Source organism: Macrobrachium nipponense, chromosome 44, assembly GCF_015104395.2.
Source record: "Macrobrachium nipponense isolate FS-2020 chromosome 44, ASM1510439v2, whole genome shotgun sequence".
NCBI classification, from domain to species: domain Eukaryota; kingdom Metazoa; phylum Arthropoda; class Malacostraca; order Decapoda; family Palaemonidae; genus Macrobrachium; species Macrobrachium nipponense.
In genome coordinates this window covers 32,314,928-32,342,307 of record NC_087221.1, presented here as the reverse complement: position 1 = coordinate 32,342,307, position 27,380 = coordinate 32,314,928, and the positions used below count along the sequence as shown (strand labels likewise).

The following is a 27,380-nucleotide window of genomic DNA, read 5'->3' as shown; positions in this document are numbered from 1 at the left end:
TCTGAACAATGATGGGAAAGAGAAAAATAGGCAAGAAAGACAAAGTCTGCAACCTTTTTTAAAAAGACGGGAATTGCAGATTCGGAGAAAGATGTTACTACAAAAATCCTAAGGTATGTCACAACTATGGAAAATATAGGTAAATGTGCATACCTAGCCGGCTATGAGGATGATTGCAGAGATCTACATCCCCCAAAAATATGCAAAAACCTAAAAGAAGGAAAAGGATGTTAAGTTCGACAAAAAATGTAAATATATGCACACCCTGTAGCCATGAATCAAAATCAAATAAATAATCAATCAAATAATAAAATTCCAAATAAGAAAGAAACAAATAAAGAGAGGAACAAAGAATATCAGGTGAAAGAAAAGAGCAAGCCATCACCGCGATATGCAGTGTCCGCAAAATATTTCCAAGCATCAGCTCCAAGATACAACTCAAGAGATAAGAACTGTATTTATGATGCAAGAGGATATTGCAGATATGGAGAAAATTGCAGATTTAGACACAAAATGAATAATTATGATGAAGGAAGATCAAATATATGGAAAGTTGGATTTTTAATGTCAGAATTTCTGGAAATAAAAAAAAGAAAAAAAAAACAACATACCAGAACAGGAAAGAGACATGGGAAAATCCTTATTATTACCATATTAAAATGAAGAGAAAACACGCAAACCATCATAGAGATGAATGCGCAGGGTTTAGTTACGAGTAACTCAAAAAGAAAAATAGAGTACTTAGAAGAACTAACCCAAATTGAAAAGAAAATATTTATAATGAATATAAGTGAAACCTGGTATTCCCAAGAGACTGGGAATGATGATCAAATAAAAGGGTTCCAAACTTATAGATCAGAGAGAAAAAATAGGAATCAAGGGGGAACCGCAATATATGGGAAAGGGAAAAAACAAGGAAAAATATATGAGAAATATAGTAACTCAGAATGTGAACTAATAGCGGTAGAATTTGAATCTGAAAAATTAATGAACATAGTAATATATAGACTCCCTAATACTAAAGAGTTTGACATAATAATAGAAAAATTGGATGATATATGTAGAAATCACAAGGACTGGACTATTCTCCTATCTGGAGACTTTAACTTTCCTTTCGTAGACTGGAAAGAACAAATAGGAGATTGTGGTTGTATTTATACGTATAAAAAAAGAGAGTAATAGTAGTGCAGAAGATAAGAGGCAATTCGAAAAGCTATTAGATATGCTACTAGAATACAACATTCAACAAATAAATCACCTGCCAACAAGAAAGGAAAATACTGTAGACCTAGTATTTGTGAACGAGGTGAATTATGTTAAAGAAATAATAGCTTATAATGCGAGTATTTCAGACCATAATGTCACAGAATTAACAGTCCATTCCAAAGCAAGTGAAAACAGAGATAAGCAAGAAATGAAAAAAGTGGGAAGGATATGGAAAATACAACTTCTACAGTAAAAATATAAAATGGTCAGAAATAAATGAAGAATTAAACAAAGATTGGGATAACATTTTCGTAAGTGATGACATAAGGGTAAATACGGAGATATTATATAAAATATTAGAGAAAATGATAGTGGTAAATATATACCGAAGAAGAAAAGTAAACATCAGTCATGCATACCAAGAGACAGAAGGATCTTGTTCCAGAAAATCAGAAAGTGGAAAAAAGGTCTTGCAAAAGAAAAAAAATGCATGGAAAGTTATAGAACTAAAAAGTAAGATAGAAAATGCAGAACAAAAGATTATACAATCAAAAGAAAATGAAAAACGGGACTTGGAAGAAAAAACCATAGTAAATATCAAGCAAAACCCCAAACTATAATACACATACGCGAAAAAGATGAATAAAAGAAGAATAGAAATAGGCCCTCTGAGAATTGAAGGGAGATTAACGAATGAAAAAAAGGAAATATGCAACATATTGGCAGAACGATATAAGAGAGAATTCACCCCTAGAATGATAATGAAGTTAATAAATATAGAAGTAAGGGACGAAAATAGTGAATAGTTTAGCTGACATAGATATTAATGAAGCTGATATTGTGCAGGCTATTATGAAAATTAAAAATGGAGCTGCTGCAGGGCCTGATGGTGTCCCTGCTATTTTGTTAAAGAAAGTAGTTCATTCTATCGCAAAGCCACTTGCAATATTATTAAGACAAAGTGTAGATACAGGCAAGATTTATGATGAGCACAAATTAGCATATAGTACCCCTACTTTCAAAAGTGGATCAAGACTAAAGGCAAGTAATTATAGGCCTGTGAGTCTAACATCACATATTATGAAAGTGTATGAAAGGGTAATGAAGAAAAATATTATGAAACATTTAATAAATAATAATTTGTTTAATATAGGACAACATGGTTTCGTACCCGGAAAAAGTACACAAACCCAACTGTTAGTCCACCGTGAGAACTTATACAAAAATATGAAAAGTGGAAATGAAACAGATGTGGTTTATCTAGACTTTGCAAAAGCTTTAGACAAGGTAGACCATTATATATTAGCGAAGAAAATTAGAAAACATAATATAGTAGATAAAGTAGGAAGATGGTTAAAAGAATTTTTACACAGCAGAAAACATAGTTATTGCAAACGATGAGAAATCGGATGAAGCTAAGGTAATATCCGGTGTGCCACAAGGTACAGTGTTAGCTGCATTACTGTTTGTTATTATGATTGCAGACATAGACAGTAATGTTAAGGACTCGGTAGTGAGTAGTTTCTCCTATGACACAAGAATAAGTAGAGAAATTACTTGTGATGAAGATAGGAACGCGCTACAAAGAAACCTTAACAAAGTATATGATTGGGCAGAGGTAAATAGGATGGTATTTAACTCTGATAAATTTGAATCAATAAATTATGGAGACAGAGAAGAAAAGCTATATGCATATAGGGGACCTAATAATGAGACAATCACAAATAAGGAAGCAGTTAAAGACCTTGGTGTGATGATGAATAGGAACATGTTATGCAATGATCAAATAGCAATTCTATTGGCAAAATGTAAAGCAAAAATGGGAATATTTTACGGCACTTCAAAACAAGAAAAGCTGAACACATAATTATGCTTTATAAACAAAAAAACATAGTTCGTAGTCCACTTGATATTGCAATATGATATGGTACCCACACTATCAAAAGGATATTGCACAAAGAGAGGAGGGTACAAAGGTTCCTTTGCAGCTAGAATAGAAGAAGTTAAGGACTTGACTACTGGGAAAGACTACAATCCTTAAAATTATATAGTCTAGAAAGGAGAAGAGAACGCTACATGATAATTCAGGCATGGAAACAGATAGAAGGAATAGCCGAAAACATCATGGAGCTAAAAATATCAGAAAGAGCAAGCAGAGGTAGATTAATAGTGCCCAAAACTATACCAGGAAAAATAAGGAAAGCTCACAGGACATTAATCCACTACGCACCAGCATCGATAATGCAGCGTCTATTCAATGCGTTGCCAGCTCATCTGAGGAATGTATCAGGAGTGAGCGTAGATGTGCTTAAGAATAAGCTCGACAAATATCTAAGCTGCATCCCAGACCATCCAAGATTGGAAGATGCAAAATATACCGGAAGATGTACTAGCAACTCTCTGGTAGAAATTAGAGGTGCCTCACACTGAGGGACCTGGGGTAACCCGAACAAGATGTAAGGTCTGTAAGGTAAGGTAAGGTCTCTCTCTCTCTCTCTCTCTCTCTCTCTCTCCTCTCTCTCTCTCTCATTAGAGAGTAGCCAAGGATAGTTATTTTGTGGTAAGGATGTTTGATTATTTTTTATTTCATCTCTCTCTCTCTCTCTCTCTCTCTCTCTCTCTCTCTCTCTCTCTGTCACGAAGTATTGAGAGAATTAATGAAGTTAATATTACAATGCGAAACTTAACAATTAGCGAGAATACTAATTAAGTTTTTATAGTAAAACAAGGTGAAACAACGATTTGAGAGAGAGAGAAAGAGAAAACGGGAAAGATAAACTGTACGAAAAGTAACTTCTCTTTATTAATTGCTGGGCAATTTAATACTGTTTCATAGCTAATGAACTTTGTTTTTTCCGTTTTTGATGGGAGACTGTACATTACTAAACCTTAAATGAGTATATAGTATATAGCGAGAGAATTCAGAGTGTATTAGTTATCGATGACATGATTCCATCGAACGAACATTTATTCATAGAAAACTGGAGAAATCGTAGGTCTCCATTTTTAAGCAGTAACTACTCTATTTCGAAGCAGCAACCATGCTATACGGTTCATAAGTGGCAGGTATGACAAACACAGAGGAGAAGAAAATAGATGTAACAGAGATGAGAATGTTAAGATGGCTGCCTGGCGTAACGATGGAGGGTAGGATTAGGAGTGAGTACATCAGAGGGTCAACAAAGTTGGTTGAAATGTCAAAGACAGGGGATATTTGAAATTGTACGGACACTTACTGAGAAGGAAGGAAGACCATATTGGAAGGCATGCCATGGAGATGGGAGTGGTGGGTAGAAGAAGGCGAGGAAGACCAAGAAAGAGATAGAGAGACTGTGTGAGGCAGGATTTGAGAAGAAAGCACACCAAAGAGGTAGGCGGAAACGGCTTATCTAAAACGGTGACTATAGAACGGCGACTCCGCGGTGTGTGTGTGCGTGCGTATTTCGTCTCCCAAGTTGGAATACATACCGTGTCTCTAACTGAACGATAATATATTCGTATCACTTTATCACTTTCCTTTATTTACAAACTGGTTTCCATTAATTTTTCTATATTAGCTCTAATTTGTAATTAAAGTCCTTAACGGTAGCTTGGCGATTTCACTGTCCTGGCCAGCTGCCCTATATTTACTTTCTACTTGTTTATTATCGTTATTTATTTTTATTTCGGCTTCATTGTGCTTCCAAACAGCTGCTTTTTTCATGTTAGCTTCTCAATTGTTTCATGTATTATCTATTCATTATATCTGGTTTTAGTCTTACGGGAAATTCTTTTTATTCTTTCCTTCATTTATCTACTACTCAGACGAAAACCCATCCTCTACTCCCCTCCCATCACCCCCTTTAGTTTTGACCCTTGAATTGGCTTTCCATTTCCATCCACTTTCCTTTAAACTTCATCCCCTCATCAACTTTCCATTCGGGTCGTTTGTGACTGGTGACTGAACGACCGAAATGACCCAACAACCATCGGTCTGGCCGCCAGTTGATCTATCAACTGAAATGTGAAGGAAGATTACCGTAGAGTTTCTTACCTTTTCTCACCCAGGTACTCTAGTCTCTCCCGTTCAACGTTTATTTTCTCCTATGAAGATTCAAACTTCACTGAAGGGCTGCTTTAAGAGTACTACTCGGCGCTGGCATAAGGCTTCCTTTCTCTCCAATAACAGCGACATAATTTTAATTCATTGTTAACCATATCACGCCCATCTATTAATTTTAATTCATTGTTAACCATATCACGCCCATCTATTAATTTTAATTCATTGTTAACCATATCACGCCCATCTATATAATAATGGCTAATTGTTTATCTACGAGTGTATTCATACTCTCGTAAAATAAGGGCTTGATAAGCGTCGAAACTCAGGAACGCTGCGTACCGTCCTTTAGAAGATCGAACCCAGGTTCCCTCATTCTGCAGGATTATAAAGAGGGTTTTGGTGAGAGTTTATTACCCTTAGAATACCGTCCTGTCTACGGTCACCTACCAGGAGTTTGGCGCCTGTCTATCATTACTGCAACACCAATATTAAACAACATTCTTTCATTCATTAATGATGCCTTTTATTTAATTTTTTTTTTTTTTTTTGGTCACAGTCCTCTAATTCGACTGGGTGTATTTACAGTGTGGGGTTACGGGTTGCATCCTGCCTCCTTAGGAGTCCATCACTTTATTATTATTTATTATTATTATTATTATTATTATATTATTTTATTATTGACTTATTAGTTGATTATTATTATTATTATTAGTTATTAGAATACAAAAGCGGTTTCTACAGCATTAAAACCTTCTGCAAGTGTCTTTTAACCTTTCTATCATCAGCTTGTTAGTGGTGTATGGAGTTTCTTGGGGTCATGTTAAGACGTTCTCTTATAATGCTTTTATTTACTCTATGAAGGACAACCGTGAATTAAGAAAAGGCATACAGGTGAGTGACAGTTAGAGGGGGGGGGACAGGTATGTTGATGTTGTTGCTTCTGGATCAAGAGGCACTGCCCAGGCCTCTCTCTCTCTCTCTCTCTCTCTCTCTCTCTCTCTCTCTCTCTCTCTCTCTCTCTCTGTGGATTTTTTGTCAGTGATTTATTTAGTGACTTGTTTTTCTCAGGATTTCTTTCTAGGTAGTGAATCTTTTTATTTCTCTCTGGATTTCTTGCTAGTTAGTGAGTCTTTTTGTCTCTCGATTTCTTGCTAGCTAGTGGCTTTGCTCAACAGGTAATAATAATAGTAATCATGTTAATTAGCCACTATCAGCAATATTCTTGCAAGGCAAGGACGAGTAATATTCTAAGTTTTAAGTTCATTATTTGATACGTAAAGGCCTATCCACACTAGGAAACATTGTTTGCAAACAATGTTCCCGAGTGTGGACAGGCCTTAAGTGTACTAGAAATGGGTTAGGCCAACATTAAAAGTGTACAATGTATCTCGGTATAGCGTTTTAAACCTTGTGGGAATAACTGCATGGTATTTTTTTACGTATTTGGGATAGTAATATTGAAAAATCTTTGAGAATTAACTGTAGTAAAAGCATTGATGTAAAACTAAATGTATGAAATCCTATTCTGATAAGTAATATCTTTATTTGAAAGTCCAGTGGAACTGGCAACCCAGTCTCCAAGTGTAGCCCAAGTCCGTAGAAAACTGCAAAACAGAAAACAGGATATATCAAGTCTACTTTAGTGTGCCATCCTTTTTAAAGACTGAGACGCCTCAGTGGCGTGATCGGTATGGTCTTGACCTGCCACCTCGGTTGCCGCGAGTTCGATTCTCGGACATTCCATTGAGGTGTTAGAGATGTGTATTTCTGGTGATAAAAGTTCACTCTCGACGTGGTTCGGAAGTCACGTCAAGCCGTTGGTCCTGTTGCTGAAGAAGCCACTGGTCCCATGCAACGTAAAAACACCATACAAATAAACAAACAAACGTTGCAGTGCCGTGTGGAGCAAGGATTATAAGTCCAGTCCTACGCTGGGTGTAATTCACGCTCGACGTATTTGGCTAATTATTATGCGTCTCTTGAATAATTCAAGTTGGTCGTATTTCGTAGTATGTGTGTAAGGTGTTTATTATGCAGTGGTCGCTTTACTAGCGATTGGATATTTTAGGCTTGGGGATTTTTGTGGTTTAAAAAAAAAATAAAAGAATAAACAAATCAGATTTATTTGATATTTTTTCATTTGTTTGATTTTTTTATTTATTTGATTGATTTATTTGATTCTTTTTTACTTATTTGGTTTTCTTTATTTGTTAGATGTTTTTCAATCCTGTTTTTCCTCAGACCAAAAGTAATTACGAAAACAAACATATTTATTTGTTTTTTATTTGTTAGATGTATATATTTTATGACAGAATTACTATGGATTTATCTTTTAGGTTTCCAGTTTTTTTATATCAAAATTTATAGATGCAGCACAGTTATTATGCTCAAGTTTTTATTAACCTCCAAACCATATTTTTCAGTTTGTTTGCTTTCAAATTAAAAAAATAAAAAAAATAAAGATTATGATTTTCTTTTTAAAAAAATCAATGATTTAATTATTGCCAACTCTGGGATATTCAGATGGAAACCGGGGTGTTTTCAATATTCGGCAGTAAACGGGAAACTAATGCAGGTTCTTATAATTAACGTAAATAATTGTCGACACTAAATTACAAAGTAATTACGAAAAAACAAAATAACTAATAAGCGTAGAGGTATCGCTAGTGAATTTTGATCAGCACCAAAACAAAGAAAGTAATTACGACAAACAGTAGAAAAAATAACATCTGTCAATCCTCCTCCTCATTCTTCTACCCTCCCTCTCTCTCTCTCTCTCTCTCTCTCTCTCTCTCTCTCTCTCTCTCTCTCTCTCTCTCTCAGACAGGATAAGAGAGGTTATGTGATGTCGAGGTTTCTTGTATGGTAGAAATAGTAGTTTTTTAAAAAAAAATTTTATATGGGAATAACATTTAGCAGGTTTAAATACTCTCTCTCTCTCTCTCTCTCTCTCTCTCTCTCTCTCTCTCTCTCTCTCTCTCTCTCTCTGCCACCTATTGCAGTTCATATTTAGGTTGGGAGCCATTCTTTGAATTCTGACGTTCATTATTTTGATCTTTTCCTCTTTTCCTTTGTCCTGTCGGATCGCCTTTCCATTTACTTCCTTGGTTTCTCCTCTCTCCTCTCTTTGCCTTTTATATTTTCTAAGTTTTCTTTCAGTCAGTTCTTTTGTCCAGTTTATTTTTTTCTGCTCTGAGATCTTCAGTTTCTTTGCTTTGACTGCGGTGACCTTGTTGGTGGGGTGTCCCTTCTCAGGAACTTTGAAGGAGGTCCTCCTCCTCCTCCTTCCTCCTCCTCCTCCTTGAACGTCCCATCCCTTTTCCATTTTGTGTTTCCTTTCTCCTCTGGTTGCTGTTTTCGTTTGCCTTTTCAAACTCGACTTATGCCCCTGTCATCTTTCTCGTTCACTGGCACATGTAGTACATTCCTGAGAAAAATAATTATAAAAGAAAAATGTTGCGATGTATGCTGAACAGTGTGTTGTGCCAAGTGCAGTATTTTATTTAAAAGCAGTATTTTATTTAAACAGAAAAAATTATATCCAAAAAAATAGAAATTTACCTTTAGTCCGTAAAATCATTATAAATGCCATTCAATATCCAATAATACCCCTATTCGTTTGTGTCTGTTACCCGTTTTTTTTTTTTTGTTCTATCTTCAGTTATTCACGTCTCTTAGTACCTTTTTTAAGTCTGGTATTATTATTTCAAAGCTAATCATGCGTTTTTAAATAGAAACTGTGATACAGCTGTAGTATCTTTAATAAAAAAAAAAGCTCATGTCATTTTTGACTTTTGTCAACATAGCAATTATTGATTCTCCAGTGTAATAAAACTGCTTCTAGTTTAAAGATGCATTGCTCCTTTTGCTGTTCAAATTCACACCCCCCACCCCACCCCCTTGAAACTGAAATCATATGGACTACTTCTTGCTGTTCAAATTCACCTCTCAGACCATCAAAGGTGTCAAGATTGTGTCATACTTTTTAGGCTGTGTTCGCCCTTCTCTTGAGGATTTGCTCTTGAATCGTAGTAGTTCTTCTGAGGGAATGTTGCTACTTTCATGTTATTATATAATATTCTTTTAAAGATCGATTTATTGAATGGTTTAAGAAACTGAGGCTCATTGTTTTATATAAATGTATATATATATATATATATATATATATATATATATATATATATATATATATATATATTATATATAAAATATTGGTCTTCTGGATGTTGTCAACCTGCAGAATCATCTTTGACAAGATTTTTTTTTTTTTTTTAGGTTTTTTAAACAGGTTTTATATACCTACGGAATTGTTACTTCTGACAAATTCTGTGCGATACGGAAATGCGGTGGAATATATTGGTGTATTCAATTTCCACTGGCGTAAGACAGTGACGACTTACACTAGCAACCGGCAAAGGCTGCCATCCCCGCCGAAGTGCGAGGAAGGGCTCCACCGGCAGAGGCTGCCCATCCCTACCAAAGCAGGAGGAAGGGCTCCACCGTCGGAGGACGGAGGAGGAGGAAGGGTTCCACCTGCAGAGGCTGCCCATCCCTGCCGAAGCAAGAGGAAGGGCTCCACCGACGGAGGATGGAGGAGGAGGAAGGGCTCCACCGGCGGATGATGGAGGACGATGAAGGGCTCCACCAGCAGAGGCTGCCCATTCTTGCCGAAGCAAGAGGAAGGGCTCCACCGGCAAAGGATGGTGGAGGAGGAAGGGCTCCACCGGCAGAGGCTGCCCATCCTTGCCGAAGCAGGAGGCAAGGCTCCACCGGCGGAGGATGGAGGAGGAGGAAGGATGGCTGCCCATCCCGGCTGAAGCAGGAGGAAGGGCTCGACCGGCAGGAGCCGGAGGCGTCTGCTCATCCCAGCCGAAGCCGAGGGAGCGGCTCACCCGGCGGGGACCGGAGGTGGCTGCCCAACCCGGCTGAAGCAGGAGGAAAGGCTCGACCGGTGGGAGCCGGAGACGGCTGCCCGTCCTGGCCAAAGCAGGAGGAGCTGCTCAACCGGCGGGGGCCGGAGGCAGCTGCCCAACCCGGCTGAAGAAGGAGGTAGGGCTCGATCGGCAGGGGTCGGAGGTGGCTGCCTATCCCGGCCGAAGCAGGAGGAAGGACTAGACTGGCAGGAGCTGGAAGCAGCTGCCCATCCCACCCAAAGCCTGAGGAAGGGCTCAACGGGCAGATGCCCAACCCAGCCAAAGCAGGAGGAAGGGCTGAACTGGCGAGGGCCGGAGGCCGCTGCCCAACCCGGCCAAGGCATGAGGAAGGGCTCGACTGGCAGGGGCTGGAGGCGGCCAGCCATTCAGTCCGTGCCGGCAGAGTCCGTCTGCCTGCCTCGGCGGCGAGGGCCAGCCATTTGATCCACGCCGGTAGAGTCCTCCGCCTGCCTCGGCAGAGAGGACCAGCCATTCGGTCCGCGCCGGTAGAGTCCATCCGCCTGCCTTGGTGGGGAAGGCCAGCCATTTGGTCCGCGCCGGTAGAGTCCGTCCACCTCCCTCGGTGACCGATGGGGGCCGGAGGCGGCTGCTCATCCCAGCCGAAGCAGGAGGAAGGGCTCGACCAGTGGGTGCCGGAGGCGGCTGCCCATCCCGGTCGAAGCAGCAGGAAGGGCTCGACCAGTGGGGGCCAGAGGCGGCTGCCCATCCCGGCCAAAGCAGGAGGAAGGACTCGACTGGCGGGGGCCAGAGGCGGCTGCCCATCCCAGCCGAAGCAGGAGGAAGGGCTCGACCGGCGGGGGCCAAAGGCGACTGCCCAACCCAGCTGGAGCAGGAGGAAGGGCTCGCCCTGCGGGGTCTGGAGGTGGCTGCCCATCCCGGCCAAAGCAGGAGGAGCAGCTCGACTGGTGGAGGCCGGAGGCGGCTGTCCATCCCGGCCGAAGCAGGAGGAAGGGCTCGACCGGCAGGGCCCATAGGTGGCTGCCCATCTCAGCCGAAGCAGGAGGGAGGGCTCAATTGGCGGGGGGTCGGAGGCGGCTGCCCATCCCGGTCGAAGGAGGAGGAAGGGCTCGACCGGCGGGGGCCGAAGGCAGCTGCCCATCCAGGCCAAAGCAGGAGGAAGGGCTCGGCTGGCGTCGGCCGGAGGCGGCTGCCCATCCCAGCCGAAGAAGGAGGAAGGGCTCGACCGGTGAGGGCCAGAGGCAGCTGCCATCCCAGCCGAAGCAGGAGGAAGGGTTTCACTAATTGGTGCTAATGTCTGGCTGGGGGAACCAGCCATCGGCCCAACTGGCAGAGTCCATCCACTTACCTCGGTGGGGAAGGCTAGCTATTTGGTCTGCACCTGTAGAGTCCGTCTGCCTTCCTCGGCGGTGAGGGCCTGCCATTGAGTCCGCACCGGTAGAGTCCGTCCGCCTGCCTCGTCGGGGAGGGCCAGCCATTCAGTCCGCGCCGGCAGAGTCCGTCTGCCTGCCTCGGCGACGAGGGCCAGCCATTTGATCCACGCCGGTAGAGTCCGTCCGCCTGCCTCGGTGGGGAGGGCCAGCCATTGGGTCCGCGCCGGTAGAGTCCGTCCACCTGCCTTGGCGGGGAGGGCCAGCCATTCGGTCCACACCGGTAGAGTCCGTCCACCTCCCTCGGCGACCGATGGGGGCCGTAGGTGGCTGCTCATCCCAGCCGAAGGAGGAGGAAGGGCTCGACAGGCGGGGGCTGGAGGCGGCTGCCCATCCCAGCCGAAGCACGAGGAAGGGCTCGACCGGCGGGGGCCAGAGGCGGCTGCACATCCCAGCCGAAGCAGGATGAAGGGCTCGACCGGCAATTGCCAGAGGCGGCTGCCCATCCCGGTCGAAGGAGGAGGAAGGGCTCGACCGGCGGAGGCCGGAGGCAGCTGCCCATCCAGGCCGAAGCAGGAGGAAGGGCTCGACTGGCGTCGGCCGGAGGCGGCTGCCCATCCCAGCCGAAGAAGGAGGAAGGGCTCGACCGGTGAGGGTCAGAGGCAGCTGCCATCCCAGCCGAAGCAGGAGGAAGGGTTTCACCAATTGGTGCTAATGTCTGGCTGGGGGAACCAGCCATCGGCCCAACTGGCAGAGTCCATCTGCTTACCTCGGTGGGGAAGGCAAGCCATTCAGTCCGCACCGGTAGAGTCCGTCCGCCTGCCTCGACAAGAGGGCCACCCATTCAGTCTGCGCCAGCCGAGTCCGTCTGCCTGCCTCGGTGGCGAGGGCCAGCCATTTGATCCACGCCGGTAGAGTCTGTCCGCCTGCCTTGGCGGGGAGGGCCAGCCATTCGGTCCGCACACCGGTAGAGTCCGTCCACCTCCCTCGGCGACCAATGGGGGCCGTAGGCGGCTGCTCATCCCAGCCGAAGGAGGAGGAAGGGCTCGACAGGTGGGGGCCGGAGGCGGCTGACCATCCCAGCCGAAGCAGGAGGAAGGGCTCGACCGGCAGGGGCCAGAGGCGGCTGCACATCCCAACCGAAGCAGGAGGAAGGGCTCGACTGGCAATTGCCAGAGGTGGCTGCCCATCCCAGCCGAAGCAGGAGGAAGGGCTCGACCGGCGGGGGTCGGAGGCTGCTGCCTATCCCGGTCGAAGGAGGAGGTAGGGCTCGACTGGCGGGGCCCGGAGGCATCTGCCCATCCCAGTCAAAGCAGGAGGAAGGGCTTGACCGGCGAGGGCCAGAGGCGGCTACCCATCCCAGCCGAAGCAAGAGGAAGGGCTCGACTGGCGGGGGCCGGAGGTGGCTGCCCATCCCAGCCGAAGCAGGAGGAAGGGCTCGACCAGCGGGGGCCAGAGGCGGCTGCCCATCCCAGCCGAAGCAGGAGGAAGGGCTCGACTGGCGTCGGCTGGAGGCGGCTTCCCATCCCAGCCGAAGAAGGAGGAAGGGCTCGACCGGTGAGGGCCAGAGGCAGCTGCCATCCCTGCCGAAGCAGGAGGAAGGGTTTCACCAATTGGTGCCCAAGTGGCAGAGTCCATCCGCTTACCTCGCTGGGGAAGACTAGCCATTCGATCTGCGCCAGTAGAGTCCGTCCGCCTGCCTCGGCGGGAATGGCCAGCCATTCAATCTGCACCGGTAGTGTCCGTCCGCCTCCCTCGGCAACCGGTGGGGACCGGAGGTGGCTGCTCGTCCCAGCCAAAGCAGGAGGAAGGGCTCGACCAGTTGGGGCCGGAGGCGGCTGCCCATCCCAGCCGTAGCAGGAAGAAGGGCTCAACCGCCGATGGCCAGAGGCGGCTGCCCATCCCAGCCGAAGCAGGAGGAAGGGCTCGACTGGCGGGGGCCGGAGGTGGCTGCCCATCCCAGCCAAAGCAGGAGGAAGGGCTCGACCGGTAGGGGCCGGAGGCGGCTGCCCATCCCAGGCGAAGCAGGAGGAAGGGCTCAACCGGCGGGGGCCGGAGGCGGCTGCCTATCCCAGCCGAAGCAGGAGGAAGGGCTCGACTGGCATGGGCCGGAGGCAGCTGCCCATCCCAGCCGAAGCAGGAGGAAGGGTTTCACCAATTGGTGCCCAACTGGCAGAGTCCATCCGCTTTCCTCGGTGGGGAAGGCTAGCCATTCGATCTGCGCCAGTAGAGTCTGTCCGCCTGCCTTGGCGGGGAGGGCCAGCCATTCGGTCTGTGCCTTACCTTACAGACCTTACATCTTGTTCGGGTTGCCCCAGGTCCCTCAGTGTGAGGCACCTCCTTAGTGTCTACCAGAGAGTTGCTAGTACATCTTCCGGTATATTTTGCATCTTCAATCTTGGATGGTCTGGGATGCAGTTTAGATATTTGTCGAGCTTATTCTTAAACACATCTACGCTCACTCCTGATATATTCCTCAGATGAGCTGGCAACGCATTGAATAGACGCTTGCATTATCGATGCTGGTGCGTAGTGGATTAATGTCCTGTGTGCTTTCCTTTTTTCACCTGGTATAGTTTTGGGCACTATTAATCTACCTCTGCTTGCTCTTTCTGATATTTTTAGTTCCATGATATTTTCTGCTATTCCTTCTATCTGTTTTCCATGCCTGAATTATCATGTAGCGTTCTCTTCTCCTTTCTAGACTATATAATTTTAAGAATTGTAGTCTTTCCCAGTAGTCTAGGTCCTTAACTTCTTCTATTCTAGCTGTAAATGACCTTTGTACACTCTCTATTTGTGCAATACCTTTTGATAGTGTGGGTACCATATCATATTGCAATATTCAAGTGGACTACGAACATATGTTTTATACAGCTAATCATGTGTTCAGCTTTTCCTTGTTTTTGGAAGTGCCGTAACAACATTCCCATTTTTGCTTTACATTTTGCCAACAGAGTTGCTATTTGATCATTGCATAACATGTTCCTATTCATCATCACACCAAGGTCTTTAACTGCTTCCTTATTTGTGATGGTCTCATTATTAGGTCCCTTATATGCATATAGCTTTCTTTCTCTGTCTCCATAATTTATTGATTCAAATTTATCAGAGTTAAATACCATCCTATTTACCTCTGCCCAATCATATACTTTGTTAAGGTCTCTTTGTAGAGCGTTCCTATCTTCATCACAAGTAATTTCTCTACTTATTCTTGTGTCATCTGCGAAACTACTCACTACCGAATCTTTAACATTATTGTCTATGTCTTCAATCATAATAACAAACAGTATTGCAGCGAAACACCGTACCTTGCGGCACACCGGATATTACCTTGGCTTCATCCGATTTCTCGTCGTTTGCAATAACTATCTGTTTTCTGTTGTGTAAAAATTCTTTTAACCATCTTCCTACTTTATCCACGATATTGTGTTTTCTAATTTTCTTCGCTAATATATTATGGTCTACTTTATCAAAAGCTTTTGCAAGTCTAAATAAACCACATCTGTTTCATTCCGCTTTTCATATTTTTGAATATGTTTTCACGGTGGACTAACAGTTGGGTTTGTGTACTTTTTCCGGGTACGAAACCATGTTGTCCTTTATTAAACAAATTATTTTTTATTAAATGTTTCATAATATTTTTCTTCATTACCCTTTCATACACTTTCATAATATGTGATGTTAGACTCACAGGCCTATAATTACTTGCCTCTAGTCTTGATCCACTTTTGAAAGTAGGGGTAATATATGCTAATTTGTGCTCATCATATATCTTGCCTGTATCTACACTTTGTCTTAATAATATTGCAAGTGGCTTTGCGATAGAATGAACTACTTTCTTTAACAAAATAGCAGGAATTCCATCAGGCCCTGCAGCAGCTCCATTTTTAATTTCATTAATAGCCTGCACAATATCAGCTTCATTAATATCTATGTCAGCTAAATATTCACTATTTCATCCCTTACTTCTATATCATTATCTTCATTATCATTCTAGGGGTGAATTCTCTCTTATATCGTTCTGCCAGTATGTTGCAAATTTCCTTTTTTTCATTCGTTAATCTCCCTTCAATTCTCAGAGGGCCTATTTCTATTCTTCTTTTATTCATCTTCTTCGCATATGAGTATAATAGTTTCTGGGGTTTTGCTGATATTTAATAGGGTTTTTTCTTCCAAGTCCCGTTTTTCATTTTCTTTGATTGTATAATCTTTTGTTCTGCATTTTCTATCTTACTTTTTAGTTCTATAACTTTCCATGCATTTTTTTCTTTTGCAAGACCTTTTTTCCACTTTCTGATTTTCTGGAACAAGATCCTTCTGTCTCTTGGTATGCATGCATGATGTTTACTTTTCTTCTTCGGTATATTTTTCCACTATTATCTCCAATTTTTATATAATATCTCCGTATTTACCCTTATGTCATCACTTACGAAAATGTTATCCCAATCTTTGTTTAATTCTTCATTAATTTCTGACCATTTTATATTTTACTGTAGAAGTTGTATTTTCCATATCCTTCCCACTTTTCATTTCTTGCTTATCTCTATTTTCACTTGCTTTGGAATGAACTGTTAATTCTATGACATTATGGTCTGAAATACTCGCATTATAAACTATTATTTCTTTAACATAATTCATCTCGTTCACAAATACTAGGTCTAAAGTATTTTCCTTTCTTGTTGGCAGGTGATTTATTTGTTGAATGTTGTAATTCTAGTAGCATATCTAATAGCTTTTCAAATTGCCTCTTATCTTCTGCACTACTATTACTCTCTTTTTTATATGTATAAGTACAACCACAATCTCCTATTCGTTTCTTTCCATTCTACGAAAGGAAAGTTGAAGTCACCAGATAGGAGAATAGTCCAGTCCTTGTGATTTCTACATATATCATCCAATTTTTCAATTATTATGTCAAACTCTTTAGTATTAGGAGGTCTATATATTACTATGTTCATCAATTTTTCAGATTCAAATTCTACCGCTATTAGTTCACATTCTGAGTTACTATATTTCTCATATATTTTTCCTTGTTTTTTTGTCTTTCCCATATATTGCGGTTCCCCCTTGATTCCTATTTTTTCTATCTGATCTATAAGTTTGGAACCCTTTTATTTGATCATCATTCCCTTCTCTGGGAATACCAGGGTTTCACTTATATCATTATATCTATTTTCGTTTTCATTTTGGAGGGTTAGTTCTTCTAAGGTACTCTATTTCTTTTTCCTTTTTTGAGTTACTCGTAACTAAACCCTGCGCATTCATCACTATGATGGTTTGCGTGTTTTCTCCTCATTTAATACTGATAGTAATAAGGATTTTCCCATGTCTCTTTCCTCTTTGGTATGTTGTTCTTTTTTTCATTTCCAGAAATTCTGACATTAAAAAATCCAACTTTTCCATAATATTTGATCTTCCTTCATCATAATTATTAATTTTGTGTCTGAATCTGGCAATTTTCTCCTGTTTCTGCAATATCCTCTTGCATAATAAATACAGTTATTATCTCTTGAGTAGAATTTCGGAGCTGATGCTTTGAAATTTTTTGCTGACACCTCTGCATATCTCATTGGTGGTTTGCTTTTCTCTTTTACCTGATATTCTTGATTTCTCTCTTTATTTGTTTCTTTCTTATTTTGGATTTTATTACTTGGTTGGTTATTTATTTGATTATGATTCATGGCTACACAGGGTGCATATATTTGCATTTTTTGTCGAACTTACATCCTTTTCCTTCTTTTAGGTTTTTACATATTTTGGATGCAGATCTCTGCAATCATCCCCATATCCATCTAAGTATGCACATTTACCATATATTTCATAGTTTTGACATATCTTAGGATGTTTGTAGTAACATCTTTCTCCAAATCTGCAATTCCCTCTTTTCAAAAGGTTGCAGATTTTGTCTTTCTTGTCTATTTTTTCCTCTTTCCCGTCATTGTATAGATCTGGGTAGAGCCTCTTCGGGATTTGCTTTTCTGTTGTCATATCGTAATTTATTTCTTCGTAGGTATGCTGCTTTATTGCCTCATATGTAGTATCAATGAGTATCTCTGCATCCATACTTTTATCTTGTTCTTTGTTTTCCTTATTTTTTTTCTGTCATTTCATTTTTGTTTACTTCTCTTCCGTTTTCCTCTTCTTCTTTTTCTTCTTCTTCTTCCTCTTCCTCTTCTTCTTCATCCTCAACTATTTGTACATTCAATCTTGATTTAATAACATTGTCTATCCATGATTAGACATGTTGAACAAAAAATTCTTGTATCTTTTCTCAAATCTTGTATTACCTCAGCACACTGTGGATGGGTCGGAATGTTGCATGCAGCACATTTTCTGATTAGGTTTTGTGGATTGACTATGCTATAAACCAACCTTACACAGTTTGCATGCTTTTGGCATTCTTTTTCCTAATGCATCAATTAGTATATTCACAAGATTTACCTTATTCATTTTCTTTGTCGGAATATGTTGGTTTATGTATATTTTCTTTATGAGTCTCTTGACCACTTGGATTTTATTTGGAACTTCTTCAATTATTTTCAAGATGTTTCATTAGATTTGTTCCAGTTTGAAGGATTATATCCTTCTAATATATCTATGAATGCTTTTGTATCTTTTTGGTTAGGACTGTTGCTGATTTCATAGATGAGAAATGCCAGTTCCCTTCCTGCTACCTCATCGTATTGTGAATCTGCTAAGCACGCCAAATTACGCCACCTTTTCCCGCAGTTGGAACTTACTGCCATCTTGTTCTGATTTATAGTATTACACTTGATAAACTAACTTAGAAGACGCTTTATCCTACTATTTTCACACTAATCTTATCACCGATAGTTTCACGAACACTTCTAGATATTTCTCAAATTCTAGTCGTATGTTAAACTTGTGATATCTGTTGATTATTGTGACTTCACGCGGGTACGTCTCACCAAGCAAGATGGCTACTACTAGAGTCAGTGCGCCTGCCTTGGCGGGGAGGGCCAGCCATTCAGTCCACGCCGGTAGAGTCCGTCCGCCTCCCTCGGCGACCGGTGGGCGCCGAAGGTGGCTGCTCATCCTGGCCATAGCAGGAGGAAGGGCTCGACCAGTTGGGGCCGGAGGCGGCTGCCCATCCCAGCTGAAGCAGGAGGAAGGGCTCGACCAGTGGGGGCCGGAGGCGGCTGCCCATCCCAGCTGAAGCAGGAGGAAGGGCTCGTCCTGCTGGGCCTGAGGCGGCTGCCCATCCTAGCCGAAGCAAGAGGAAGGGCTCGACAGTCAGGGGCCGTAGGCGGCTACCCATCCCAGCCGAAGCAGGAGGAAGGGCTCGATTGGCGTCGGCCGGAGGCGGCTGCCCATTCCAGCTGAAGAAGGAGGAAGGGTTCGACCGGTGAGGGCCAGAGGCAGCTGCCATCCCAGCCGAAGCAGGAGGAAGGGTTTCACCAATTGGTTCTAATGTCTGGCTGGGGGAACCAGCCATCGGCCCAACTGGCAGAGTCCATCTGCTTACCTCGGTGGGGAAGGCTAGCAATTCGGTCTGCACCTGTAGAGTCCGTCTTCCTGCCTCGGCTGGGAGGGCCTGCCATTCAGTCCGCACCGGTAGAGTCCGTCCGCCTGCCTCGGCAAGAGGGCCAGCCATTCAGTCCGCGCCAGCAGAGTCCGTCTGCCTGCCTCGGCGGCGAGGGCCAGCCATTTGATCTACGCCGGTAGAGTCCGTCCGCCTGCCTTAGCAGGGAGGACCAGCCATTCGGTCCGTGCCGGTAGAGTCTGTCCGCCTGCCTTGGCGGGGAGGGCCAGCCATTCAGTCCGCACCGGTAGAGTCCATCCGCCTGCCTCGACGGGTAGGGCCAGCCATTCAGTCCACGCCGGCAGAGTCCGTCTGCCTGTCTCGGCGGCGAGGGCCAGCCATTCGATTCACGCCAGTAGAGTCCGTCCACATGCCTTGGTGGGAGGGCCAGCCATTCGGTCCGCGCCAGTAGAGTCCGTCCACATGCCTTGGCGGGGAGGGCCAGCCATTCAGTCCGCGCCGGCAGAGTCCGTCCGCCTGCTTTGGTGGGGAGGCCCAGCCATTCGGTCCTAGCCAGTAGAGTCCGTCCACATGCCTTGGCAGGGAGGGCCAGCCATTCAGTCCGCGCCGGTAGAGTCCGTCCGCCTCCCACGGCCGAAGCAGGAGGAAGGGCTCGACCAGTGGGGCCCGGAGGCGGCTGCCCATCCCGGCCAAAGCAGCAGGAAGGGCTCGACCAGTGAGGGCTGGAGGCGGCTGCCCATCCCGGCCGAAACAGGAGGAAGGGCTCAACCGGCAGGGGCTGGAGGCAGCTGCCCATCCAGGCAGAAGCAGGAGGAAGGAAAGGCTCGACCAGCAGGGCCTTGAGGCGGCTGCCCATCCCAGGCAAAGCAGGAGGAAGGGCTCTACCGACGGGGGCCAGAGCCGGCTGCACATCCCAGCCAAAGCAGAAGGAAGGGCTCAACCGGCAATGGCCAGAGGCGGCTGCCCATCCCATCCCAGCCGAAGCAGGAGGAAGGGCTCGACTGGCGTCGGCCGGAGGCGACTGCCCATCCCAGCCGAAGAAGGAGGAAGGGCTCGACCGGTGAGGGCCAGAGGCAGCTGCCATCCCAGCCAAAGCATGAGGTAGGGTTTCACCAATTGGTGCCCAACTGGCAGAGTCCATCCGCTTACCTCGGTGGGGAAGGCTAGCAATTCGATCTGCGCCTGTAGAGTCCGTCTACCTGCCTCGGCGGGGAGGGCCAGCCATTCAGTCCGCACCAGTAGAGTCCCTCCGCCTGCCTCGGCGGGGAGGGCCAGCCATTCAGTCCGCGCCGTCTGCCTGTCTCGGCGGCTAGGGCCAGCCATTCGATCCACGCCAGTAGAGTCCGTCCGCCTGCCTCGGCGGGGAGGGCCAGCCAATCAGTCCGCGCCGGTAGAGTCCGTCCGAATGCCTTGGCGGGGAGGGCCAGCCATTCAGTCCACGCCGGTAGAATCCGTCCGCCTCCCTCGGCGACCGGTGGGGGTTGGAGGTGGCTGCTCATCCCGGCCGAAGCAGGAGGAAGGGCTTGACCAGTGGGGGTCGGAGGCGGCTGCCCATCCCGGCCGAAGGAGGAGGAAGGGCTCGACCAGTGACGGCCGGAGGCGGCTGCCCATCCTGGCCGAAGCAGGAGGAAGGGCTCGACCGGTGGGGGCCGGAGGCAGCTGCCTATCCAGGCAGAAGCAGGAGGAAGGGCTCAACCGGTGGGGGCCGGAGGCAGCTGCCCATCCAGGCGGAAGCAGGAGGAAGGGCTCGACCAGCGGGGCCTGGAGGCGGCTGCCCATCCCTGCTGAAGCAGGAGGAAGGGCTCGACTGGCAATGGCCAGAGGCGGCTGCCCATCCCAGCCGAAGGAGGAGGAAGGGCTCGACTGGCAATGGCCAGAGGCGGCTGCCCATCCCAGCCGAAGCAGGAGGAAGGGCTCGACTGGCAATGGCCAGAGGCGGCTGCACATCCCAGCCGAAGCTGGAGGAAGGGCTCGACCGGCGGTGGGCGGAGGGGGTTGCCCATCCCAGCTGAAGCAGGAGGAAGGGCTAGACCGGCAGGGGCTGGAGGCGGCTGCCAATCCCAGCCGAAACAGGATGAAGGGCTTGACCGGCAAGGGCCAGAGGCGGCTGCCCATCCCAGCCGAAGCAGGAGGAAGGGTTTCACCAATAGGAGCTAATGTCTGGCTCGGGGAACCAGCCATCGAACCAACTGGCAGAGTCCATTCGCTTGCCTTGGTGGGGAAGGCTAGCCATTCGGTCTGCGCCTATAGTCCATCCGCCTGCCCCGGTGAGGAGGGCCGACCATTTGATCCACGCCGGTATAGTCCATCCGCCTGCCTTGGCGGGGAGGGCCAGCCATTCGGTCCACGCCGGTAGAGTGTGTCCACCTGCCTTGGCAGCAAGGGCCAGCCATTCAGTCCACGCCAGTAGAGTCTGTCCACCTGCCTTGGCACCAAGGGCCAGCCGAAGCAGGAGGAAGGGCTCGACCTGTGAGGGCCAGAGGCAGCTGCCATCCCAGCCGAAGCAGGAGGAAGGGTTTCACCAATTGGTGCCCAACTTTCAGAGCCCATCCGCTTACCCCGATGGGGAAGGCTAGCCATTCGATCTGCGCCAGTAGAGTCCATCCCGGCGGAAGGAGATGGAAGGGCTCGACCGGCGGGGCCTGGAGGCATCTGCCCATCCCAGTCGAAGCAGGAGGAAGGACTCAACTGGCGAGTGCTGGAGGCGGCTGCCTATCTCAGCCGAAGCAGGAGGAAGGGCTCGACTGGCGGGGGCCAGAGGCGGCTGCCTATCCCAGCCGAAGCAGGAGGAAGGGCTCAACTGGCGGGGGCCGGATGCGGCTGCCCATCTCTGCAGAACCAGGAGGAAGGGCTCGACCCGTGGGGCCCTGAGGCATCTGCCCATCCCGGTCGAAGCAGGAGGAAGGGCTTGATCGGCGGGGTCCGGAGGCGGCTGCCCATCCCAGCCGAAGCAGGAGGAAGGGCTCGACCGGCGGGGTCCGTAGGAAGCTGCCCATCCCTCAGCCAGAAGAAGGATGAAAGGCTCGATCCGGCGGGGAGGAGGCGGCTGCCCATCCCAGCCGAAGCAGGAGGAAGGGCTCGACGGCGGGGCCGGAGGCGGCTGCCCATCCCAGGCGAAGCAGGAGGAAGGGCTCGGACGAGGCGAAGCGGCTCTGCCCATCCCCGGCGAAGCGGAGGAAGGGTCCGACCGGGGCCGGCCGGAGGGCGGCTGCCCATCCCAGGCGAAGCAGGAGGAGGGAAGGGCTCGACCGGCTGGGGGACCGGACGCAGGAAGGCTTCTGCCCATCCCAGGCGAAGCAGGAGGAAGGGCTCGACCGGCCGGGCGGGGGCCGGAGGCGGCATGTCCCATCCCAGGCGCCAACCCAGCAGGAGGAAGGGCTCGACCGGCGGACGCCGGAGGCGGCTGCCATCCCAGGCGAAGCAGAGGAAGGGCTCGACCGGCGGGGGCGGAGGAAGGCTGCCCATCCCAGGCGAAGCAGGAGGAAGGGCTCGACCGGCGGGGGCCGGAGGCGGCTGCCCATCCCAGGCGAAGCAGGAGGAAGGGCTCGACCGGCGGGGGCCGGAGGCGGCTGCCCATCCCAGGCGAAGCAGGAGGAAGGGCTCGACCGGCGGGGGCCGAAGGCGGCTGCCCATCCCAGCCGAAGCAGGAGGAAGGGCTTCAACAGTGGGAGCTGATGGCCAGCTGGGGGAACCAGCCATCAGCCCAACTGGCAGAGTCCATCCTCCTGACTCGGCGGGGAGGGCCAGCCATTGGGTCCGCGCCGGTAGAGTCCGTCCGCCTGCCTCGGCGGGGAGGGCCAGCCATTGGGTCCGCGCCGGTAGAGTCCGTCCGCCTGCCTCGTCGGGGAGGGCCAGCCATTGTGTCCGCGCCGGTAGAGTCCGTCCGCCTGCCTCGTCGGGGAGGGCCAGCCATTGGGTCCGCGCCGGTAGAGTCCGTCCGCCTGCCTCGTCGGGGAGGGCCAGCCATTGGGTCCGCGCCGGTAGAGTCCGTCCGCCTGCCTCGTCGGGGAGGGCCAGCCATTGTTTCCGCGCCGGTAGAGTCCGTCCGCCTGCCTCGTCGGGGGGGGAGGGCCAGCCATTGGGTCCGCGCCGGTAGAGGTCCGTCCGCCTGCCTCGTCGGGGAGGGCCAGCCATTTGGGTTGGGTCCGCGCCGGTAGAGTCCGTCCGCCTGCCTCGGCGGGGAGGGCCAGCCATTGGGTCCGCGCCGGTAGAGTCCGTCCGCCTGCCTCGGCGGGGAGGGCCAGCCATTGGGTCCGCGCCGGTAGAGTCCGTCCGCCTGCCTCGTCGGGGAGGGCCAGCCATTGTGTCCGCGCCGGTAGAGTCCGTCCGCCTGCCTCGGCTTGGAGGGCCAGCCATTGGGTCCACGCCGGTAGAGTCCGTCCACCTGCCTCGGCGGGAGGGCCAGCAATCGGTCTCCGCTGGCAGTCTGTCCGCCTTCTGCAGAGGGAAAGGGTTGCCTGTGGCCCCTGATTTTGCCCTAGTGGGAAGGGCAAATATCATCCCCATACTGAGGCGGTGGAAGGGCTCATCCCTCAGGGGTCAGACATGCACCATTACCCACTGGTACAGGTAGATGGAGTCTATCAATGGGAGCCAACAGTTGGTTGGGGGGAACCAGCTTTTGGCCCCACTGGTGGAGTCCGTCAGTGTGAGTCAATGGCTGATTGGGGGGAACCAGCCATTGGCCCAACTGGCGGAGTCCATCTGCCTGGTGGGGAAGGGCAGTTGTTGACCTCTATTGTTGCAGTCCATCCACCTTCCTTGGTGGGGAAGGCTAGGCCTTGTTACCCACAAGCTAAGTCCATCTGTTTCCTCCTCGCTGGAACTGATTCCTCATAACCTTGTGGTGGGCTTGTTTTCGAGCCTCTTTCATTTGGCTCTTTTGCTCCTTCGTCTTCTTCCGCGATTTTTTCGCTTGTGGTTTCGGTGGCCTCATCTTCTGTAGTCCCGGAATTCGTTTCCTGGGTAGCCCTGGAATCCGCCATACATACTCTTGAGCTGGAGCTTTAGCTTTAGCTTTAGCTTTAGGCCTGTTATGTTCCGAGTCCTCCACATCCTCCTCATCTTCTTCTAAGTCCTCTTCATCCTCCTCATCTTCTTCTAAGTCCTCTTCATCCTCCTCATCTTCTAAGTCCTCCTCATCCTCCTCATCTTCTAAGTCCTCCTCATCCTCCTCATCATTTTCTAAGTCTTCTAAGTCCTCCTTATCTAGTTCAGAGTCCTCCTCATCCTCCTCAACCTCTTCTGAGTCGTCCACGTCCTCCTCATGCTCCTCTGAGAACTCCTCATCTTCTGTGTCTTCCCAATACGTTGATTCTTCGCTGTCATCATGTGATTCATAGTTGTCTTCCATTTCTAAAGTGTCCTCTATTATGAAATTTTTTTCAACTCCTGATTCAGGTTCAGTGTTCACAGGCGTATAATCTGCAGTCTCTTCTTGCTGCCTCTTTCTCCTTCTGTTTCTCCGTTGTTTTCCTTTCTTCTCCTCCTCTATCCATTCTTTCTCCAGTTGTTCCACATCATAGATGAAGTTGAGAGGATTGGCAGTAGATAATTCAGCCATTTCCACGTCGTCCTTCCCAACAGGCAGTGATTCCTCCTCATCTGAAAGGTTTGACCTTCCAGATCTTCCTCCTTCAGGTTCACTGCCTTCCACTTCAGGTTTGGTGGCTGCTTCTGAAACAGCGGTGGTTTCCTCCTCAAGACGCTCTTGCTGTCTCTCTTGCCTCTTTTTGCGTCTATTTTTCCTTCTTTTCCCTTCACTCTCTTTGAGGCCTTCTTCTTTCACATTCACATTCTCCACTTCATTCAGTAAAGCGAAGGGACTGGCAGCAGGTAGAATTTTGTCCTCATCGCCTGGGGGTCTCTCACAACTTCCTTGGGGTTCACCTTCTTCAGGTAACCCTTCGTCTAACATTGGACTTATCTCGTTTTGAAGGAGCTGCCTACCTTTTTGCCCTTGCGAGTCCTCTTCTATTTCTTTAACCAACAGCTCTTGTTCTCTCGCCTGTAACTTCTTACTGAATTCCATGAGAACAGATTCTTGGTGGCAGATGGACTCTTCCTTTGCCACCAGTTCGTGTTCTCTCGCCTGTAATTTCTCACTGAATTCCATGAGAACAGATTCTTGATGGTGGTTGGACTCCTCCTTTGCCACTAGTTCTTGTTCTCTCGCCTGTAACTTCCCACTGAATTCCATGAGAACAGATTCTTGATGGCGGATGGACTCCTCCTTTGCCACCAGTTCGTGTTTTCTCTCCTGTAATTTCTCACTGAATTCCAACAGGTTATTCTGCGTTTGGGTTACAGCGTCTTCTTTGGCTTGTAACTCTTCTTCGAACTTTATCACATTCTTCTCCAGTTTCAGGACAGCTTCCTCTTTTCCTCGCAACTTTTCTTGTAATTGAAGGAGGTTCTTTTCTTGATCAAAGACAGCTTTTTCCCTCTTCTTCAACTCCTTCTCCAATTTCAGTAGGACATTTTCCTTCTCCTGGGCTGATTGCCCCGCCTTTTCTGCCCTCTTCTCTTCGCTTTTGAGGTCCTTCTTCGCCTGTTGTATATTGGAGAACTTCTTATCCAGCTCCTTTCCTTTTTGGGCGAGACACTTTTCTCTCTCTTCCATGTCCTTCTTAGCATTTTTCATGTAGAAACCGAAGTCTTTTTCCTTTTGACTGACTTCTCTCAAGAGTGCGTTCAGCTCTTCCTCCTTTCTAGAGACTTCGGTTTCATTTTTCCATTCCAGTTCGTCGTTTTTCTGCTTTATCAACCCATCTTTTTCCATCAGACGACGTTGTAAAGCTTTGTTCTGGTCTTCGACCTCTTTCAAGAGGTGATTTGCTCTGTGCTGCTCGTCTAAAGCCATCTCCATGGCCTTTTTTGCAGCCGCATTTTCATTTTCCTTCTCTCGTAACCTGACCTCATATTCATATTCCATTGCCATTAATTCGTCGTTCAGAATCAGGACGTCTTCTTGCTCCTTTTCCAGGCACTCCTCAATCCTGTTTCTTTGACTGACGACATCTCTCAGTTCTTCCTCTAACTGCTTCTTTTCCTCAAGCAGTTCCTCTTGAAGGCGCAAGGTGTCTGTCAGTTTAGATTTTTCCATATCCTCGCCTGGTTCAATGTCAGGTTCTGGTTGTCCCAGATGTTCTGGAGACACCTGGGTTTCGACGTTCTTTTTTTCCGCTTCCCTGTGCTCCTCCACATCTTGTTCGTCGTTAGATTCCTGTTCTTCCAGATGTTCTACTGACACCTGGGCTTGGGCGTTCCTCTTGTCCGTTTCGTGGTCCTGGTTCGCATCCTCAATATCCTTGCCGTAACGATTCCATTTCCGGTACGCGAGCCAACCTAAGCGTCCGCCAACAGCAAGACCGGTGGCAGCAATGCCTGCCGCTATTGGCGAGTTCCAAGGTCCGGTCACGTCGTTGTTGCAATCGTCGTATAAGTTAGTAAGGTCATAATTTTCCTCGGCACCAAGTGACGCCCAGAAGGCATCGAAAGCCGAGCCATAAGCTGCATTAACAATACCTGCTAACAAAGCACAACCAAATGTTACTAAGACGTTCATTTTGTTGTATGACTATGCGAGCTGCTTGCTCATGCCTTAGTTTCCAAATCTGCCACGGCAAAAATTTTAGGGATTCCCAGGAATTCTGAGGCTCCGACAGTCCTTCTGGAGAAGAAGAAGCGAAGTCTTCAGTGCTCGGAGCTCCGGAGCTCCCCCTGCGGGATCGTCCTCGGAATCCTCAGCCTCCTTCAATTCTTCAGGTGGAGCAAGGTCATCTTCAGAGTTCCCTTGCCAGGATTCACTTCAGAGAGATCTTCGAAGCGAATCTCAAGTTCTTCAGTACTAGACTCCAGAGATCTCTTGTCAGGAGCGACTTCGGAGAGATCTTCGAAGCGAATCTCAATCTCTCGTCGAAGAGAAATGTATTCCCGGATTTCGCTTCCTCTAAAGACTTGGAGTCCTCCAAGAAGTGGTGGTGTGTTGAAGCATCATTTCTTGGAAGATATTCTTACTGTAAAATATATAATTTAATTTTTTTTACACTCTAATAACTGATCTTTTCTGTACCGTATTTCCTGTCACCTTTTGTTACATCTTTCACGCCAATAACCATTCTCTTTTGGGGGCTGGCATTTCAAATTAGTGGCCTCTGTAGGCTTCGACACATCCTCTTAATAATAATGATAATTTTCTGAGCTGAGTTGTTATCTTAATTTTCTGAGCTTAGTAGTTATCTGTTTTTCATTTTTTTTTTTTTTTGAAATCGAGGCATCGTGTCTTACATGTAATAATAATAATAATACTAGTAATAATGTTTAATTGATTTGCACAGAAATAACGAGGGTGTTACTGAAAA

The 27,380-nt window shown here is 47.5% G+C and overlaps 2 protein-coding genes across 4 annotated transcripts in view; one reads left to right on the top strand and one right to left on the bottom strand.

Moving 5' to 3' along the window:
- LOC135204155 (zinc metalloproteinase nas-15-like) overlaps nt 1-27,380 on the top strand; it is a 302,727-nt gene that overhangs the window by 256,552 nt on the left and 18,795 nt on the right. The gene's annotated exons all lie outside the window — the stretch shown is intronic.
- Nucleotides 23,813-26,584, bottom strand: LOC135203950 (trichohyalin-like). The gene has a single exon (XM_064233880.1). It carries the CDS (start codon nt 26,582-26,584, stop codon nt 23,813-23,815), a length of 2,772 nt encoding a protein of 923 aa, XP_064089950.1.